Genomic DNA, 21,222 nt, shown 5'->3' with positions numbered 1-21,222 from the left:
TAATCTACCTCTCCGTTTATCTTAAATATAATTTAAACTTTAAATACTTATAATTTATAACTAATAAACTAGTTGTTCAAAATTTGATTCTTATAGATCTGAATGAAATACTCCAAATAATATTATGCTTCGAAAATGTATTTAGTCATTCAAAAGAGTAACAAAAACTTAAAAATATTAACGATAGTTAATAGTAAAAACTATATTTTTTTTTATAACATAAAATTATGTAAAAGAAATATTTACAGAAAGTTAGTGTTTTCTGAAGTACCTAATCAGCATTTTATGTTAAATGAATGAATCTATGAAAGCGAGATGTTACAATATAGCCTATCGGGTAGACAATAATCAAATTTAGTTATTATATTCTGTTATAATTTGCAAATGAATTCTATCTTAAAAGAATTCACAGATATTTATGCAATTAAAAAAAAAAAAAAAACGGATCTCAATAATAATAATAATTTATGCAGTGGCGGACTGCTAATTTATGTGTCACAAAATGTAAAGTACAATAATTACTTAATAACGATTTAATTTCGTATCTTGAGTATACTTCACTTTTAAGTAGAAATACGTGATATCATAATGTAAATTTAATGTTAAAATATTTCATCATATTATTTCAAATGGAACTGTGATTATTCCAACCAAGTGTCTGGATTGACATAATACAATTTGTATATACTTATGAAGTATACTGAGATATAAGCATCTTAAAATATAATATTTAAGTTAAATGCATTCAATATTAATTTATATCTATATTATAGTAGATTAAAATAATATTAAAACTGTGACAATTAATAAAAGTGCGGATATGATTCTAAAGCTTAGTTAGACTCGTGTTTTACATAAATCCATCACCAGTGCACATGTCATTGCCTTATTTTTAATTTAAAAACAATGTAATACATAATAACGAATATTATATCCAATAATCCAAAACAGACTTTAGTGTAGTTTGGTGTAGTGTTGTAGTGTTTGTACTCAATAGAACTTGAATGCACCCCAAATGCTCATATATGATAATGTTCTGGAACCATAACATTTCTTCTCCAACAGGGGTTTTATTTTTTTTAATTGTTTTCATTATCTATATTGTTTTATTATTTATTTTTCGATATCTATAATATATTATTTAATTATTGGTTCATTGGCCATCTAGATTATTTTTAAAAATAACATTGTATTTATACTTTTCCAAATCATAAATAGAAGACAATAATAATTTATAATATTATTATTGTATTGCGTTTCGTTTTAAGTGAACACGCATATTAGATAAAAATGTTAGTAATTATTTAGCAAGAATTTACCTACTTGACATAATCCGATTATCAAACTCGTATACACGTCATGCATCCAAAACGAGATATTAATGTGCGATTTAGTGTCGCTTTTCAAACTCAACAATATTTATTTGACACGGCGTATATGTGATTAATTAGCAATAGATACAAGTACTATAATTATGAGCATAAGTTACTGCTGTGACACAATCATATTACCTACAATACGGTTATTTTGATGTTAATTAGTAATTCGTTAAAGTATTGGACATACTAACGAATTACTTTCCTTTTGGAATTTTGGCATATGAACGATTGAGCAAAGCCAATCGCATAGTATGTAAAATGTTAACTTCACCAAGTTTGCGCTATTGTATGTACAAACTATATAGGTACCATGACGATTGAATATCAGAGAAAAGCATTTTTTTACAACAATAAAATCAAATATTGGAAATCTATACATTTTGAGAGCTCGTATTATATTATATGAGTCTAAAACTGAATAGTTGTTGTAATGAGATATAGTTAGGTACTTAGTATTGACATAAATTTCATTTTGGAACGCCTATGATTATTGAATTCTATTGGATACAGTGAGAATAAATTATTATAAAAAGGAAAAAAATAACTGAAAGTTAATCAGTCCCAAACGTATCGACACATGTATTGATGTGTAGTAAACAACCACAGCTTAATAAAATTAGAATATGTAATTACAATTATATTTATTTTCTACAATGCATATAAAGTAGTATATTATTGGATACACGTTCGAACTTCTGTGCATGCTAACATCGGTGATAACATTTAAAGAATTACCGCGTGCTATGTAATATAACTAGCTGACCCGATAATGTTTATTGCTATTGCTAGATTTCAGTAAATTTATATATTATGTTTAGGAGTGAAAAATTTGATATGAATTATATCAGATAGGTATTTAATTTTATTAGTATAATTTTATAAATAAGTGTTAAATATATTTGTTTTGTTATGATGTATGATTTTAGCTTTTCTCTACCAGTCTATTTTTCTTTAATAATAAATTTATCTATATTTTAATTTTTTTAAATGTTTTATACTTAAAGAACACATTTTTAAATTCTTACCTACATTTTGTATGATATTAGCTATTAAGAAATGTCTTATTGCGATAGGTATCTACTAATGTATATATTTCTAATGAAAACGTAAAACCGTATAATGTATATAATAATACAATATTATGCTGTTTTGCATTGTGTTGTATCTATATAATATATGATTTACTTTGAGCTATTTACTAGATTTGCATATTGAGCACATGCGTCGGAAGAGTCACGTAACCGCATAATATCAAATTATGACTCAATGCAATCACCATGCACGTTTTGTCGAACACGAGACACGATCGCTTTCGGTCATTATTCACCAGTACACCACACTTTTTTCAATCGTTTTTTCGGCGAGTACAGTGACTTTTGTGGTGGTGGGAATTCAAGTACGCGCGTATAGTTCGGGTAAACTTTTCACCCGACATCTTCCTACTAAACCTCATCAGTGGTTTGTCCTTACTCTCTCGGACTTCTTGTCTCATGTCGCAAAACTCGCATCACAAACTCGATTTGCATAATTTTGACTTGGTTCTTATCATCGATATATATATATATATATATATATATATGTTTTGTGTGTGGTTTACCCACCGTCACCATAATGATTAGGTTTTAATGGAGTTATTATATTGCGTTTATCACTGGCTCGTGACTTTTGAAACTTCCACCACCACAGCGATGGATGTTACCAGCTGTAAATTCGAACGGTCGCTGTCGTTACATTTATGTGTATGCTGATTCATCTAAAACCGATCCTTCTCGTACCACCCTATCCGTATACTAATAGCAATCAACCACGTGCACAGTGCAAATTCAGAATTTCATTCATTCTCTATTTTAGACATATCAGGTGATTAGTAAAAGTTTCTCATTTGTGCTCATTGTTAAGTTCCATCAAAAACCGTAAAATTAAAAATCTTCAAACTTATTAGTACGTTATTATTATTTCAAAATCAATGACTTATATACTTGAAAAATGAAAAAAATAATTTCTTAAAATCTTTACGAAAATTAAATTGTTTAAAACAATCAAGACCGTTAATTAGGATAAACTTTGGGGTGAAGAAAAATAATAAGATAAATTGTAAAAGAGTATATTCAGACATCAATGCATCATACATGATATTTTTAACTAAAAAATGTGGTAAACGAATATTGTATGTCTTAAAGATATAAACACTAGTATAAAAATCATAAAGAAATGGATAGAGAAAGTTGATTTGTTACATAATTTTATTTTAGAACAATTTGTGAATTAAAAAAGTCTGTAAAACTCATCCCGGAAATTCGTTTTGTCGTATTTAAAGACCTCCGGGCGCGTTAAACCCAATGTTTTTAGGGTTACGTTAGTTCTACTGTACAATTCGTTGTATAAATCATGATGAACAGTGGCCAAATGCTAATGACATTGTAATTGCGCGTCCGTATTACATATATACACACACTATGGTGTTTGTATGTGTGTTTATATGTACAATACATATTATATATGTGCATATACATCTGTCTTTTTTCTCCATAAACGCTACCAACAATAATTTACTATAAACACGACCGTAATAACAATAATAATAATCATAATAATGGCTTTACGAGTACGCGGTGTTTCTAAGGGTTTGGACATTTCATAACATGTGGCTCTTCTGTAGCACCATTAGCGTGGATCAAGGGCCTATGATGGGACCGAAAATGTCATTATCATTAGAGTTCACGGTCGTTAGTATTTCCCATTAGATCTCCGAACTCACGGGTCGGAACATTTCGAATTTTTGACTGCTCACACCCTCAAGACTGGTGTGTTAAAGGTACTCCGTGCCACCGCCAAAGTCGACGTTATTTCCTGTACATAAATTGATTAATAAGACTCGTTGATGAATGCTATCGGAATTATCACATGAAACTGTAGGTAAGTATACCAATAAGGTACCATAAAAATGTATTTATGTGTTTAATCGATTATGTAATCGAATATAGGTATATAGCAACACTAAAGTTAATCAAAACTATAATAGGTACCATATTATACAGTACTTTTTCAAAAATATTTACGGTGAGAAAACAAATTACTATTATAAGTATCAAATTAAAATCGTATTACGTGAATAATACAGCAAATACCATACTGTTTTGAGTCAAGAAAAAAAAAGTATATCAAATGTTACAGTACATGTTCATCAAATTTGTATGGGTAGTTTAGTTTAGCCACGTGAAAAATATGTTTATACTGAACAGTGAAATTATTGCATGACTTCTACGTTTTGAGTTTATGTGAGAAATATTATATATAATATAACAAATAACAATAATACTAATATATATTATATTGCTTTCATCTATTTAAGTAGTTTTGTATTATATTTATCATACAATATTATTTTCTCAAAGTCACTATAAAATATAGCTACTGAATGATAATAATTAAAAGTATGAATTGAATACAGATAAAAACTTCTAGGTATAATAGTAAATAAAACTAAAAAAAAAGTATAGTAATTAAAATTGAAAAGTATTTTTTTTTAAGGACTGGTAAATAAATTTTATTTAATTTGTAAACACATAGTTTTAATTTGAATAATAGTTATAAATTTCAACTTGAGCTAAGTAATTTATTCAAAAGTTATCTTTGATACTGAAAAATTGAAACTGTAGAAAATCATGGAACAATTTTAATAGATTTACTGTTAACATTATCAAATGCCTAATCAGAATCCATAGAAAAAAGATAAATTAGCATTTTTCGAATTTTGAACTAAGTGTTACTTTTGAGGCATATAAAAAATAATGACTATATTTTCAATATTTTTAATTTTCTCTAAGAACTTTCGTGAGGAACTTAGTATTACATTTTGAAACATTTTTACCAATATAAAAAAAAAATAGAAAATTCAAAAAGACTTAGGTGTTAACATTATATCATGTCTAGAATATTAAACTTATAAAAGTATTTAATAAAAATGTTAAATTTCAATGATTAGGTATTGTATTTTCAATTAGACATATAAAAAACAACATAAATATCGTTAAAAGCATGTTTTGAATTAATTCAAAAATTAAAAACTTTGTTTTTCATTAGTTTTCTCTAATTACCTATAAAGAAAAAATACCTGCATTTTCCTATTTTGAACAGAATACTAACTAAATAAAAATGCTTCCAAGAACAACACTTATAATACTGAAGAGGAGTGAAAAAAATAATTGTCTTTCAAATGTATTATTTAATAGTTAACTACGTAAAACAATACGGCATGATTCTTTTATCATATAACACTCGTTATTTTAATATCTATTGACATTTTTGAAACTATTTTTTTGTACATAATTTCCAGTTAAAATAAAATACATAATTTCTTAAAATGTATATATATTTTTTATTGCTATAATTTTTACTTTTTTGAATGACAATAGATATGTTTGGTTTTATATTTTGAAGCAGAATATTTTTTAAAATATCCATCAGAAGTTTATGAGTTATAGGAATTTAAAGGGTTTGGTAAACGAAGAGAAGTGGTACAGGAATATCACCCAAAATTGTAATCTACTATCCCGCTCACCTAAAAATATATACTTATACATACCTATAATTTAAAAACCACTAGTCTGAATTTCGATTTTCATATATTAAAATACTCCAAACAATTTCCTGCTTCAAAAAATGAAATAAAAAGTGTATTGTTTTATGCAAAATAGTAAAAATCTCAAGAAATTATAATGATAAAAAATAACAGGACATAATTTTTTTTAAGGTTTTCTTATTTTACTGGAAATTTTATAAAAAAAAATATTTTCTAAAACTTAAATAGACTTTGAAATAATGAGTATAGCTGGAAAAAAGTCAGTAAGCATATAATGATAATTCTTAAACGGCAATTAAAGATTCGGTTATTATTTACTTATCACACCTATTTGAATTCTAAATTTTTGATAAGTTCCATAATAAAATATTTTCAAATACATTTAGCCACTTAATAATCTGACCACCATTCCAAACATCCCAAAATAATCAGTGGAAATTTCTCTAGGTTTTTTATTCACTGCTATGTTTTATTACTTATTAGTTATTAATGTTATTAATTAACAATTAATATTATACCTAGGTAACTACATATATTTATTTAACTCGTTAATAACTAACACCGATGTTGGATTTGTAACATAAACAATTACCCATAGATGATTTAATTAGATGTTATAAATATTTTACACGCGTGTACGATCTTTTATTTAATTTTTTTTTTCAATAATAACGTCAAAAATTAGGTATAGAAGAAGAAACATCATTCACATAAACAATGTATCAAAATAACAACAATAAATAATAATGAACGATTTAATACAAAAATTAAAATTATTGTAACAATCAAACATTTTTGATCTTTATTCTTTACTTGGTTTCAAGATCAATGAAAAAAATAAAAATCTCATACCTTTTGTCCTTTTTACATATGATTAATAATATATTGCGAGAACAAGGTAGTAAAAATAAGGATGTATGTTATTACACAAAAAGACATTCCTAATATATAATTGTATATTATCTTATATTTATATTGATATATTCCACAAAACTATAGAAAGTACAAAAAAGTAAAAACATATACAATTTATAAGAATAAATTATAGATAGAGAATTTAATGATAAATTTAATTAAAGTGTCTTCTAAAATAATATAAATTCTATTAATAAACAGTCTAGTTTATAAATAAACATTTTTTTTAAAAGATATTAAGTAGGTACCTATAAATGGTTAGAGATAATGATAATTACCTATCTATCGAATTAAGTTATTATTTATTAATTTATTTGTAGCTGTAAACCACGTAGTCCAACTCGATATTTAAGAAATGTGAATTATTATTTTTTTTTTTAATAAGACTTATTTTTATCACTTAAAAGATAAAAGTAAGGTTTAAATATTTTTTTCATTACTTAAATAAATAGGTACATAATTAATTTTTAGTACTTACGGGTGAAATACATGGTGTGCGTCCTCCTTTATATCTTAGGTTTTCGTAGTTGAATAAATTTGTGTAACGTTTTGACTAATGTATAGGTTTGGTCTGAAAATAAGACTGACGTCGATAGCCTAAATCAAAAGTAATGAAAGAGTAAGTACAATGTCGACTAATTATCACTTTAAAACAACTACCAGTCATTAATACAAATAAACTGTCATTAAAATTGTATAATTACCAAAATAATAATAATAATATATACTAGGTATTAATTAGAGCATTATACATTACATATATCTATATTTGTAACAATTTTTACACACTTTCGGTTTTAATTTGTCCAAAAATCCGTTACCTATAGGTTAATTTATAATGATTAAATAATTGGTGTAATACACTAATTTAAACATAAAATTACCATTTAGTAAATATTACTAATATGAGTCTCAACAAACATTTCCATTACCTAAAATCTTCATTGTGTATCATTGTTATATCTATAAAAAACGATAGTGAACCTTTGATGTTAAAAAGCGTTATTATTGTTTTTTAACGCCAAATGAATTTTTGTTTTTTTACGTATTGAATGTATTTATAATAGAATGTTTCTGGAACAATAAAACGAATTTTTTTATGAACAATATGTATCATATATTATGTACGACCACAATTTTAATAGGTATATATTTATTTTTTGACCAAAAAAAAAAACAAACAAACAATAAGCATTAATTGAAATGGAACAAAAAGAAAACATTAATTAATATTGCCGTACTAAAATCATTTATATAATATATGTGTTCGTGTGCATGTATACTTCGTATTGTTTTTTCACGGTCTGGCTCGGCGTTTTTTGATCCACGCAAAACTCGTTGAAACTATAAACGCATACTTAAAACTTTGGTGGTTTTTTTCTTTCATTTTCGTCTGTCCTATCCGATTCAAGTATAATTGATGCAGTATAAAATTAACGACCGACGGAACAATGGAATTCTTGATTATCATAATATGTTCGTGTATAATAATAATAATAATAATGCATATCTGTCTTTCTCTCTTGTGCACGCGTCATCGTAGGCACAAAAAATAAAAATACATACTGCGTCCGACAAAATGCTACTGGCAAAATTTTTCTCAACTGTTATATAATCGTATTTTTCCGTTTTTTTTTTTTTAATTTAAGCCATCAATAATAATAATAATAATAACAATAAATTGTATTCAGGGTCATACCTTTAAAATGCGATGCAGGGTAATTAAACAAAACCGCCGAACAATAATATCCAGATCGCATATAATTATTATAATATAAATATATGCGCTTGATTATAGAACGGTTTTTTGAAGGGTACAATGGGTAGAGGTATACGTCGCGTTTGATGTTTTTTTATTTTTTTTTTTTTTATCAACAACGCGGCATCGCGCGTTCAAACAACGTCTAGGGGTAACGTTTTCTTTTCATCTTGCGGTCGAGAGATACGCGTTCTCTACTCGGTGGAAGTTTTGTTTTCATGTTTTCGTCTTTGATATATAATTCGCTTTTGTACGTACACCAAACGTCAGTCGATCGAGTTGGTAGAATATTACGAAATGCGGTTTAGACCTACCCTAATAAGCTTTATACCTATACCTTTAAACTTATAAATGTATATATGCATAGATTCGAATTTACGATGTATTTTAAGACATATATTCGATTCGTCATTATACTAATTTATGTTTATCGCACGAAATTATTTGAATCCACTATTGATATTTGTTCTAATCAAATATTGAAATATGCTAATAATTTATCGCCAACAGATGTTAATATCGAAGACAATATTGTTCGACTTGTATAATAATTGTATAATGTATTTGCTATTTAAAGTAAGTACTAATGAACCCTCGAATAAATAAAATGAAAAGCATCTAACTAGTCGATAATATACTATAAATAACTATTTAAGCTTGTTACTTAAGATAAAAGAGGGAAATTGTGCTTTTCTAACCAAACATTGCGTTTCACAACTATATCATGATACAATATTGTACAATATTATTATTTTATTTTACTAGTGGCGATGACGTCTGCATTTGAAACGTTTAAAATTGCTTATTATGTTACGTATTTGCGTTTTACCTGCATAATACAAATCATTTTATTCACCATTCGACGGTTATTTTAATCACGAAACCATTCGTATTTGAAGCGACCGTAAACAAAAAAAACATGCACACGGCACGAACAATAACGTCAAGTATGGTAGCAAGTACGCACCTTTATCATAAATGTACCTAGGCCGTCCGCCTTTTCTATGTTACGAATTACGACTGTTGTTTTAATAAAACAATTAATTGTAATTATACGGTTCTCGTTCTCTCGTAACAATAAAACTACAGTCGTAAACGTTGAGCCAAAAACCCGTGAGTGAATTTTGCGTATATTTCTGACGATAAGTTCCTGTATTATTAAACTAACATTATATTATTATGATCATATCAGGATAAGTACCGAAATATTACACACATACCTACTGTATATTATCTCAACTATTACAATCATTATTATTTTTTTTATTGGGTGGATTTATGATTTATTTTAGTTAAGGTTTACGTTCATTATTCGGTGTAACAGGCCATAGGAATTATTGAAAATATAATGGTTGTCTCGTTAAACGAATTTTAACTCAATATTAAAATTAGTTTATTTTTCATATCGTACAAATAAATTAGACCATTCTACCGAATACTTTGATATTTTACCTTATTATTATGATTTGTATGTATAAATACCGGTCAATGAAATAGTCTAAAAAAAATTTGCATTTTGCAGAACGATGAATAATATAATATTATAACGTCACATACACACATATTTGTATCTATATAAATGTTTAATTATAATTTAGCCTCTATATACGCATTACCTACATATTATTTTGTTTTCATTTAACGTGCCGATATACATATACAGATGCAGCCATACAGGTATACTTATAATGTCCATTAGAGAAACACGGTTCCGCTCCCACATTTAGTCATGTTTGTGGCAATATCATGACTTTTACTTCTCGAACCATATTTAAATATTATATATTTAATAAACGAATGCGCGTAACTTGTGTACATAGAGTCTTATTGTATCTCGGAGACGTTTTGTTGTCTTTAGTTTTTCAGTTCGTGATTGTTGTCAAAGTGTACGTTATAATTTACCGTTTGGAAGTATTATGTTTTTTTTTGTTTTCATGCCTGGAATAATATAGGTTTGGTACCTTCTTACTGTTAACGACAATCGTCGTACCGACGCGCCGTACCGTATACAATCGGAGACTTTAATAGTCACAGCTCGATCTAAGTGACATATTAAAAGCTAATTAAATAATCTTGTCGATATAAAAGGTAGTCAACAAGCCAATCTAAATAATACGCTTCCGAATAAACTGCTACGAGGAAATTTATGCTCGTCGATTAAATATTATTTTTTCCTCGCATCACAATAAATATTATTCTACGAAAAAAAAAATCTACCACGAAAAAAACTATAAAATATAATTGATCATTCGTGCAAATTCAATGAATTTATTGTGAATTTAAAATAAAACATAAGGAGGGCTTTTTATATATTATATACGCTTTGTAAAATTATAGTAATAGGTATGACAACTTTTGAGATGGTTAAAAGTTTCGAATTTGCTCAACGACCTTCTTTTGTTGTTACTTCACATTTAATATGGATTTATTCTAATTTTCTGTCAGTTTAATTAATTTGGCACTTGTCCAGCAGGTTAGCACAAACGCACAATTGACCACAAACATGCACACGATTTTGCGCTGTACAATTTACCATTTCCACAACAATTCGTCTCTCTGAGTGTATGTAAATGAATGCAAATGGTCACACATTTCTATTTTATGCGTTTGTCTCCTTCCTCCTCCGTCGAAATTTAGTTCAGTTTATTTTTATTTATTCCGTTTGTTTAAATAATTTATTAAGGGGATTTTGTAATTTATCACAAGACTGTTAGGTCGTTTCCCACATAATGATCTGTATACGTAAATACGAATGTAGGTACTCAATTGCTCAGGTTTTCATTTTAAAATGTAATATGCAATTTAAAGTGGGGAAGAATACGATAAAAATATTGTTAAAGATACCATAGATTGTATTATATTAAAATATATTATTATTAGCGTATATTTTATATGTCTCAAACATATTTTCAAATAACTTACCTATTCCTCAAATATTATTATTACTATAATATGTTCATTGTTCAGTCAATAAATAGTTTATTATTTAATTTTTTTATGGATATTCTTGAACTTGACGTTCTTATTATAATATATTATATAATTATTGTAACAAATAGTAAGTTTTAGTTTCAAATATTAAAATACTTATTCAAAATTGAGTTGATATATACCTAGTATTCAAAAAATCGTTGACAAATGAAGTGACAAATGTTAAATTCACAGGAGTCAGAAGAATCTAAATCTGGAATATTATAAGTATGCTTTCAGATCTGTTTAAATCATACAGAGTAAATATAGTTAATACTCACTTAATAAGAATGTGTATATTATGATACATATTGATTGATTTATACATTAATAATATTATTATTGTACGTATAATGTTTATTATAATTTATAATTGTAATAAGTAATAACTAATAATATGAACATAGTTAGTACAATTTAGATGCCTATATTAGATAAATCAACTTATATTTATATTAATTTTAAATATACACATGCCCCCGGGGTTACCCAAGTATTTAAAACATCATTGGTTAACTGAATACTTTTATTACTTTTTTTTTTTTTTTTACCAAGGATTAATTTTGCGATTATTAGTTTAAAATTCCGGTTTGTAATCCAATATTGTATTTTAATCATCACATTTCTTGTGGGTGATGCGATCGAAAATTTGAACAATGTCTAGCGCGATCTTTGTTTTAGTGTTTTAGAGGAAACATATTATTTCCATGATAACGACTTTTAATTCAATAAATTGTTTAAGTTTTTTATGGAAATAAAAGTTTAAAAAAATTCTAAACGCGTGTTTTCTATAACTATGACATGTATTATATATGTATGATAGATATAATCATGCTCGTACAATAATTATTATTAATATATTTTAATGTTTATTTTTATTATTATCCGACATCATTATTTCTCCCAAGCTCATCTACAGTGATCCAGCATCTACTTAAGACCAACGGCATTCGATTTTGACGTAATATTCACTAAGGTCACGCCATACCGTCTGACGTTATCGATGATTTGCCGTAGATTGATCGATTGATCGAATTGTGTTGAATGCTCTCAAATTTATTGGTTTAGTGAAAATTTTACGCTTTTACCACTCGAAAGCAATAATTGACTGACCGTGGTCACCGTTATCGATCGCGAGAGACGAACAACCGGCGCCACACCAATCTATTTGGTTTGTTTTTTTCTCGCTCACTTTTATTTATATTATTACTATTTTTATGAAACGCACGCAATTTATGAATTGGCGTGCATTTAAACGTCGCCGTCTTATTATTAATCTACGTCTGTCTGCTGTTTCACTATACGTCATAACTTATAACCGAACAAAATATGTGCACATATATGTATATAATATTATACACGATAAATTACGTTGTTTACAAAAGCCGATTACTCTATCAATAAACGTATATATTAAAATATTTGCGTTCTCTCATTTGAACCATATATTTCACAGATGCATTATATTATAGTATATCATATGAATGCATATACTTAGAACAATCAATTATATTTTGTATATACGGAAATAATATAATATACGAAAAAAATATAATCCCCTACAGTATATATGCAGGATGATTCACTGAGCATGCTCACCTCCTTTTCTTTTCAATTGTGCAATTATTCTAATCAACTGATTTTCGTAATATTTAAATATAGGTACTTATAATGGACCATATTTTTAAATTATTGAAAATTGTTGTATACCTACTACTTAAATAGTGTCTTACGAAGATGCAAACTTTTGTTTTACAAACGAGAAGCCCCTCTTTTTTATTGTCAATTATTTAATAGATTTTGGATACATTTCTAATCGAGCGAAAAATTAAGAGTGAGTATTTTAGGTGAATCACTCTGAGTATACACGTGCACAAATCTACAACCAGCGTAGTCATCAATATAATACCTGCATTAAGTCGTTTAGTTCGACACTAGAGCGCAAGTCTTTTTCTTGTATATATTAAATTCACTTGATTTATTCATCCATTTCAAAGATTCGCAACATTTCAGAGGATCTGATTTTTATCGAACGGGCGTTTTACGAAAAACTCTAGAATACGATAACGCCGATGGACAAATTCCATTGATTTATATCGTAAAATATGATATTATAGAGTACCTATCGTTAAAAAAAAAATGATTATTACGATAACAATAATTGCTATATAATAAGGGCATCGGCGTACAGACACCGTCTCGTACGTCACTCTTGTTCGTTTCCCTTAACTCGAATGGACAATTTCATTTGTAATAATTCGGGCGTGTATGTATGTGTGTGGGTGGGGAGGGGCCGAAAGAACGGTGGCGACAGTGGCGACGAGTGGTGCAGACGGATATCCCGTGACATGATGGATTAGACGGCGTCATAAAACGGGGTGGCTGCCGTTAGTCGTGGAAAAACAACAACGCGGGTAATTAACTGTTGATTTACGCCGTTGGCACATTCGGGGATTGAGTGAGAACTGCGCGCGGAGAGGGAATTGAAACTTGCTGGGTAATTTATCACGTCCGCGCGTTCGAAAAATTAAAAAAATAATTATTATATATATTAAACTTTGATTAAAAAAAAAAAAGAGGAATAGAAAGATGAGAAAAAAATTAAATGTGATCATGTTTTCTTTTATTCTTTTTATAGTAATATTATTATGTTAGCTGCTATAATCACATGTCGAGACGAGATCTACCAATATTTCTAGTAATCGTGTTTAAACGGAAAATCAACTAATATAACGAAATTTATATAAAATATAAACAAAGTTATAAACTATATTTCAAACTCAGTGGTTTTTTTTTTTAGTAGCTTAAGTTATTTTTACTGTTGAAACGTGAAGCATTTCTCAAATGATATGGTAAATATCTGTTCGATATTTTTCATTAAGAAAAATTAGTTTACGCAGTTGACCATTGTGTTCAAGATAACATACATCATTATTTTATAGATGGATTAATACCATTAGGTGGCAATTCATCCTAATAAAAAATAATTATCACAAAATAATAAATTTGAATTAATAATTTATAATGAAAAATATTGTTAGAACCTACTTTTACAATATTTATATTATTAATACATTATATTAATAAGTAATCTTCATCAAGTAGAAACAGAATTTTATTTTTATTTTAATTGTTAAAATTTTATTAATTATAAAACATTTAAATATTATACTATTACTTTTAGACTAATGTGTAATGGTAATTGAGATATACCATAAACAGGATAATATTTATTGTTATTGCATATACCTTTATTTTTAAATTTAAATTTTTAGTTAAGTTATTACTGTATTTCAGTACCTACAATTCATTTCAGTATTTATTTAAATATTATTTAAAATAACCAGCCACAGCAACCATTTTTGTCCAAATTAAAAAATAGATATAACCTAACTAACATTAATATTCGTGTTGAAAACTGGTGTCTAAGTATACCGGTGAAACCATACCGTCCATATCTTAAAATCCATATAGTGCTTTCAATTAAAAACCTCTATAAAGTTATGTATAAGAAAACTAACTATAAAATGAGTACTATAATTTATTTATAATAGATTCAGTTTTCTTTGTATGTATATATTTATATAGTTAGTGAACTCTTTGACTAGGTACAAGTCGTTACAATGTAATTATTAATATTTATTAGTGGGTATTTTATTACCTCTCTATAATAATCGTCTACACAGCTAGTTGTCGACAATAATAATACGCATTAAAAAACGTAAAACGAATAGATACATCGAAAATATTCGATCACTATATATTATTATAATTTTATAGCGTATACCATATAGGTATGGGCACCTACAATAAAATAGGTAGGTATTGGATTGGCGGCCGTTTCACGTGCGTGTAACTGCTACGCCGCGCCGTCGTTATTTTATATTAATTGCACCGGTCCATTCGAGCTAATCAATTAATTTAAAACCGTATAGTTTACGATAAATAATGTTATATGTTTTAAATTGAATGGCATTGTGTCGGTTAAACGGATTTCGTGGCTGTGCGGCCTCACGCCGAGTTACTCACATGCCAAGGTTAGAGAGGCTGCGTACACATAATAATATAATACACCGAAATATACGGCAACGTACAATCGAACCTGTACAGTCTCCGCAACACATCAGCCGTATATATATACACTCGTATCACGTCGTTAGTGTAATAATAATAATGTGTAACTGCAAAGAGTCTATCGGATGTTTGTTTCTCGCGAGAGTCGCCGTGCGGCGATGGGTTCAACGTATTCACAAAACTTCGACGTCCATTTAAATAATACATAATGGAAATTACTGATTCCGGAATAGTCTCGCAACACTATTCCAGTTATTTGCATATATAGTGCATATAGTGAGGGTACACCTACCTATGTGTGTGTGTGTGTTACAGAGCAGCAAAGATATTTTTGTACGTATTTTTCTGTATTGTTTGTAATGCATTTTGTTTGGTATTATTTTGTATTATTATTATTTTTTTTTTTTTAATGAAAATAGAATAACACAATAATTAATTTTTTGCATCCGTTCAAGTGTGACGCAATAGCAAAACTATATCGGCATTTTTTTATAATCATACTGAACACCGTTTTATTTTGTTTTTTATTTTTTATCGGGCGAGTTGAATAATTCAAACTGCACTGGTCGACCGATGTGTTTTATTATAAGTTTAACACGGGTGTTGTTACGGTTAGATTTATTATCACTTGGCAATACCACGCCAAGGAAAACTCTAGATTCTTTGTCGGGTTGAATGTAAGCGACGTATTGGATATACCTATACATTATTATTATATTGTATTTTTCTGGTTGGCAGCGATTTAAATGTAGGAGTAAACGCGATGTCCACAAATAATAGGTAGGCACTAGATTATATTGCATTAAACGTACAAAATAGGCACACAGAATTACCATTAACGAAACGAGAATGAAAAACGGTCAAGTCGGAACTATATTTCACCACATTTAGTCAACAAAACATTCTCAGCAACCAGTTTCTGACATTAATCACGAAAACACTTTAGAATAAATATGAATGACTTTCAGTGACTCTTCAATTTATTTTCACTAAATATAAACGCCGTTAGTAAAATAATTATTTTAATTAAATGCGTTTAAGCATTGACAAAACGACGTCAACATGTTTGTATAACCGGTCGTAAAATCAAGTTCCTGAAGCAATTAAAAAAAAAAAATGTATATAGTTATATATTTAATTAAATAGTAATAACTAATTTGAAATAATATATTATTGTATTTTATTTTTTTATATAGAGGGGGTGGTGAGTTTTATTTTAATCAATTCCTACATAATATCAATTTCAGACCATTTATACATTTAATAAATACGAATTAATTATTTTATTATATTCATTCAATAATTATAATACGAGTTATCTTATCGGTATAAAATTGATTTATACGAGTATAATCCAAATAAAATGCTATGACTTCTTTAATTGATATCTAATTTTATTTATGTTTTTATACTAATGTCAATGAATTAAAAAAAATTATCTAACAGATATGTAATTATAATATTATACAATAAGTAGGTACATCGTACACGAACAAACAATTATGCACAGAGCACAAAGCAACAAAAAAAAAAAGTTTAAACTCCACTAAATAATTTTCTATTGGATTTCAATATTTTATTCTGAGAGTATTTTGTACTTTAGATACGATAGAACGATATTATTGTTGAACATTTATTATATTATTGGTGTATCTTTTGTTCGTATATACATTATGCATGTACCATGGACGCATTGACCTCATCCTCTTGTTTCTTGTATTATTATTCTCATCCTATTCGTTCATTATTTTGCATACAGTTCGGTAGGTCGCATAAAAATTCATTTATTGATTAGTTATCAGATTTTATAGTTCGTGGACATTCTTGTGACCCCAATATCCTTTTATGAAACCGTTGTAGACACTAATAATTTCGATTCATCGTTACGATATCCCCAGGCTCTCCACGTCCCTCTTGTCTACCTTAGCATTCACCCTGCAAACGCCTGATAAACCAATTTTAATACGATCACATTATATAATGTTATTCAGAAAACGTTTTTAATCAAATTTTGCGATTAAAGCAGTTTCAAAACATTTTAAAAAATATGGTAATATTCTGTTAATAAGAAAAATACATATGTATAGGTATTTATACTACCAACAATAAAAATAATTTTTTTCAAACAAATATTTAACGACCGTTTTAAATTTTAATTTGGCATTTTCAACAGCTGGTTGTATATTCTTTATTCGTAATAATCCATTATAAAGTATTTTAATTTTTATTACCTTGCAAATCAATTATTAATTAAATGTTTCGGTTCTTATTCAACTGAAACAGAACGGTCCTGGATTTTTGGGTTTCCGTTGATTTTACGGGTCTTTATATTAAAAAAAATATGTATTGATTCCACTACCTGCACAAAGGATATTTGCTCAATTCCACCTCTCTTCTAGGTTTTTCAAATTACTTGATAATATCAATGACTGGTAAAATTATGTTTTAGAAACATAATATTATTGAAAATCAATAAGGTTTTTGGGTTTATGACGGAACAAAATTTGAAAGAAATACATAGCATTTGTAACTTTATGTGTAATCCATGCATAAAAAAAATAGTCTTAACAATTGACATTTCTATAACTATCTTATAGACAAAAAAAAACAATGCACATCATATGTATAAAAAGTTGTAGCCTGTAGGTAGTACATGTACATAATATTATTATTACATGTTTTTACTGTTTTTCAGAATTCGTGACTTGATAAGAATATAACTCCAACGGACCTACTAAATAACTTAAATAAATTTTAACTATACTGATAAGGTTAAAAGAGGAAAAGTTTCAAGGTTACAGGATTTTTTTATTTTTACGATATGTATGAAACAATTTATATGTCGAACATAATATACTTTATAATAGTAGTAGAAAACGGAACTACTGTCATATAGTTAATCGTATTGATCTCGATAATGTTTTACGGTTTTGTTATTGTTGTTGTTTTCGTGTTATCGTTTTGCGTATGTCAAACAAAAAATTCGGTCGGTATACATTATGTGAATATATAGTCAGTATATCATGATGTTGTTTAACTTTGTCAAGAGATTACGTGGTTAGACAGTATAAGTATATTCTTGGTCTACATAATAATGAGCCTATATTATATTATATTATGTATGCGATCTTTGGTTAAATTATGCATTCGGTAAACGTCCCGGAGAGCGCAGAAAAATGTTGGATGTCATGTCATTATTTTGGGTGGTGACCACAACCGCGGTATTATACTTACGTGCAGAGTATCGGACAACGGGTGACATCAATCCGAATGCCTTTGGAGTATTCCCATTTAAAACGTTATCATAAAATACCTCGGTGACGCAATCGTGGTAAAAACGGTAGGTACTTCCCTCTTCCCCAGGTACGTAAAATTGATCTAAGGACTTTACCGCAGTGAGTCAAAATCTTCACCAATATTCTCACAGTCAGCTTTAAAATATGGATAACACGTTTTACTTGCTACGTCAAAGTGGACGTGTAAACACCGTAAACTTTATTTATATTTCCCAAGATATTTTACTGGAGAACCACGTTATTGTTTTGATTTCCATTTCAGGCGTTTTTGAAAAGTTAAATATAATATGATATAAGACAGTTGTGTGTATCTACATTAGTGTACTAGATCTACACATATTTTCATATTAGAAACTAGAACATTATAATCTTCGTTATTCTTTCGTCAATGTATTACGAGTACTAAACAATGTATATTATACAAATTGATATTTGTGTTATTTAATTAAATTTGAAAATTACTCGTATATTTTCTTTGTATTATGTATAATAATACATTATTCATTAACTTTTGTTTTCAATATGTATTGATTTTTTATAATGATTTGTTTTTAAAGTATAAAATATGTATGACAATAGGATAAGGATGAATAACTCTTGCGGGATAGAGTATGCTTCTCTCGTGTTAGTTAAATTCAAAATAAATTTAGGTGCTTTTCTGTAGTAAAAAAAAAAAATTAAGTTGGAATGAATAAGGGTTACCTTACCAATATTAATGAACACAAATGTGTTTTCCTTTCACTAAGAATAAGTTTTACTCAATTAAGCTCTACACCGTATCGTACGGTACCTATACGTCACAATCGGTCCTGATTATTGTGAATTTTGTAATATTCATCTGTGAATAAAAGAAACCCTGTTAAGTGCGTATAGGTTGTATATTATTTTAATCTTTAATCCGAAAACGATCTAGAACAATAGTTTTTCAAACATCACGTCATCCACGTATAAAACATAAATATTACAGTTATAACTATCATATAACTTATATTAGGTATAATATATACGCTATATATGCAAACAAGCGAATCGCTCGGTATTATCGATTGATTGTAAATATTCCTTTAGCGACGGATCACCCCCACGTTGTTCCAATATGTATATGCATAATATGCCGTCGCTATTTGTTCTGAGTCAATATTATACATATTATACAATGTACATACCCACCGTTCGTAAACTATATAATACTGTTACTGCGGGTCAATATATATATTTTAATGAACCCATTGTAAAGTAGCCTTATCCACAATAATGAACGTTCATTCATATTGTCTTGTAATTCCGAATATTTCTGTATATAGATGTCAATGCTCCATACCTACGACAATGTATCATTGTTGTGAACTATATTTTATATAAATTATTATACCTATTTATATAATAGATGACGTATAACCAAGAGGAGATAATACATTTTTTATCTTCACGTTTTTTTTTTTTTTATAAATGACTCTTATCTATATCTACTAGCTATTTGTAAGAACTTTTTAATTCAGCGCGTTTAAAATTTTAAAAAAAAACTCTGAATACTATTGGTATTGTAATGGAGGGTGATTATTCTAAAGGTAAGTATTCATTTTCATGAAAATTTATTTTTAGATAATTTGTTCTATGAAGTTATTACAAAACAACATTTTTGACAAAATATTATAAGTATTTTACTATTTTAAACTTTTTATTGTTATAATTTGATTTTTTTTTTTTATTGAAAGACATCATGTTAACATGTTTTAATTTTTTTTTGGGCTAAATATGAACAACATTTTTTATTTCTGACCGTTACAGTTGCTACGGCAATAAACATGAAATTAATGTTATAGCAGTTAAATGTTGTAATTCAGCGGTATAGCACCTAGTTATAACCTAGCTTGTACTTAGCAACCAATTTTACGTTACCATAGCAATTTATGGCTAATATTTATGCATATTTTTCAATCAAAATCATTTAAAAAATATTTAATATGATTTGATATTTTTGTGCAGTGGAAAAAATATCAAGTTGCATGCTATGTTTTATTTTTAATTTCATATACCTATGAGTAAAATTTTTAACTGGGAATTAAATAGAAAACATACGTTTTTGAAATATTCCTGCTACTTGACTGTATAAGAATACTTAACTCCACTTATCTAAAGTTTAAATACATACAACTAATATTATTATTTAACTATACTAATACATAAATTGGTTTTTATATATTTAATTACTATTTTAATATTTTGTTTTGAAATATTAGGTTAAAA

The 21,222-nt window shown here is 27.7% G+C and overlaps 1 protein-coding gene across 1 annotated transcript in view; it reads right to left on the bottom strand.

Moving 5' to 3' along the window:
- The window catches only part of LOC114118975 (pendrin-like), a 63,376-nt gene that overhangs the window by 17,857 nt on the left and 24,297 nt on the right, over positions 1-21,222 (bottom strand). The window contains exon 2 of the mRNA XM_027980420.2: positions 7,355-7,473. Within this exon, the coding sequence (XP_027836221.2) occupies positions 7,355-7,367 (13 nt within the window). The 5' untranslated portion in view covers positions 7,368-7,473. The remainder of the gene's footprint in view (positions 1-7,354; positions 7,474-21,222) is intronic.

The sequence above is a fragment of the Aphis gossypii genome, chromosome 2, assembly GCF_020184175.1.
Source record: "Aphis gossypii isolate Hap1 chromosome 2, ASM2018417v2, whole genome shotgun sequence".
Lineage (NCBI taxonomy): Eukaryota > Metazoa > Arthropoda > Insecta > Hemiptera > Aphididae > Aphis > Aphis gossypii.
The sequence above is the reverse complement of the archived record's forward strand: the minus strand, read 5'-3'. Positions and strand labels throughout refer to the sequence as shown.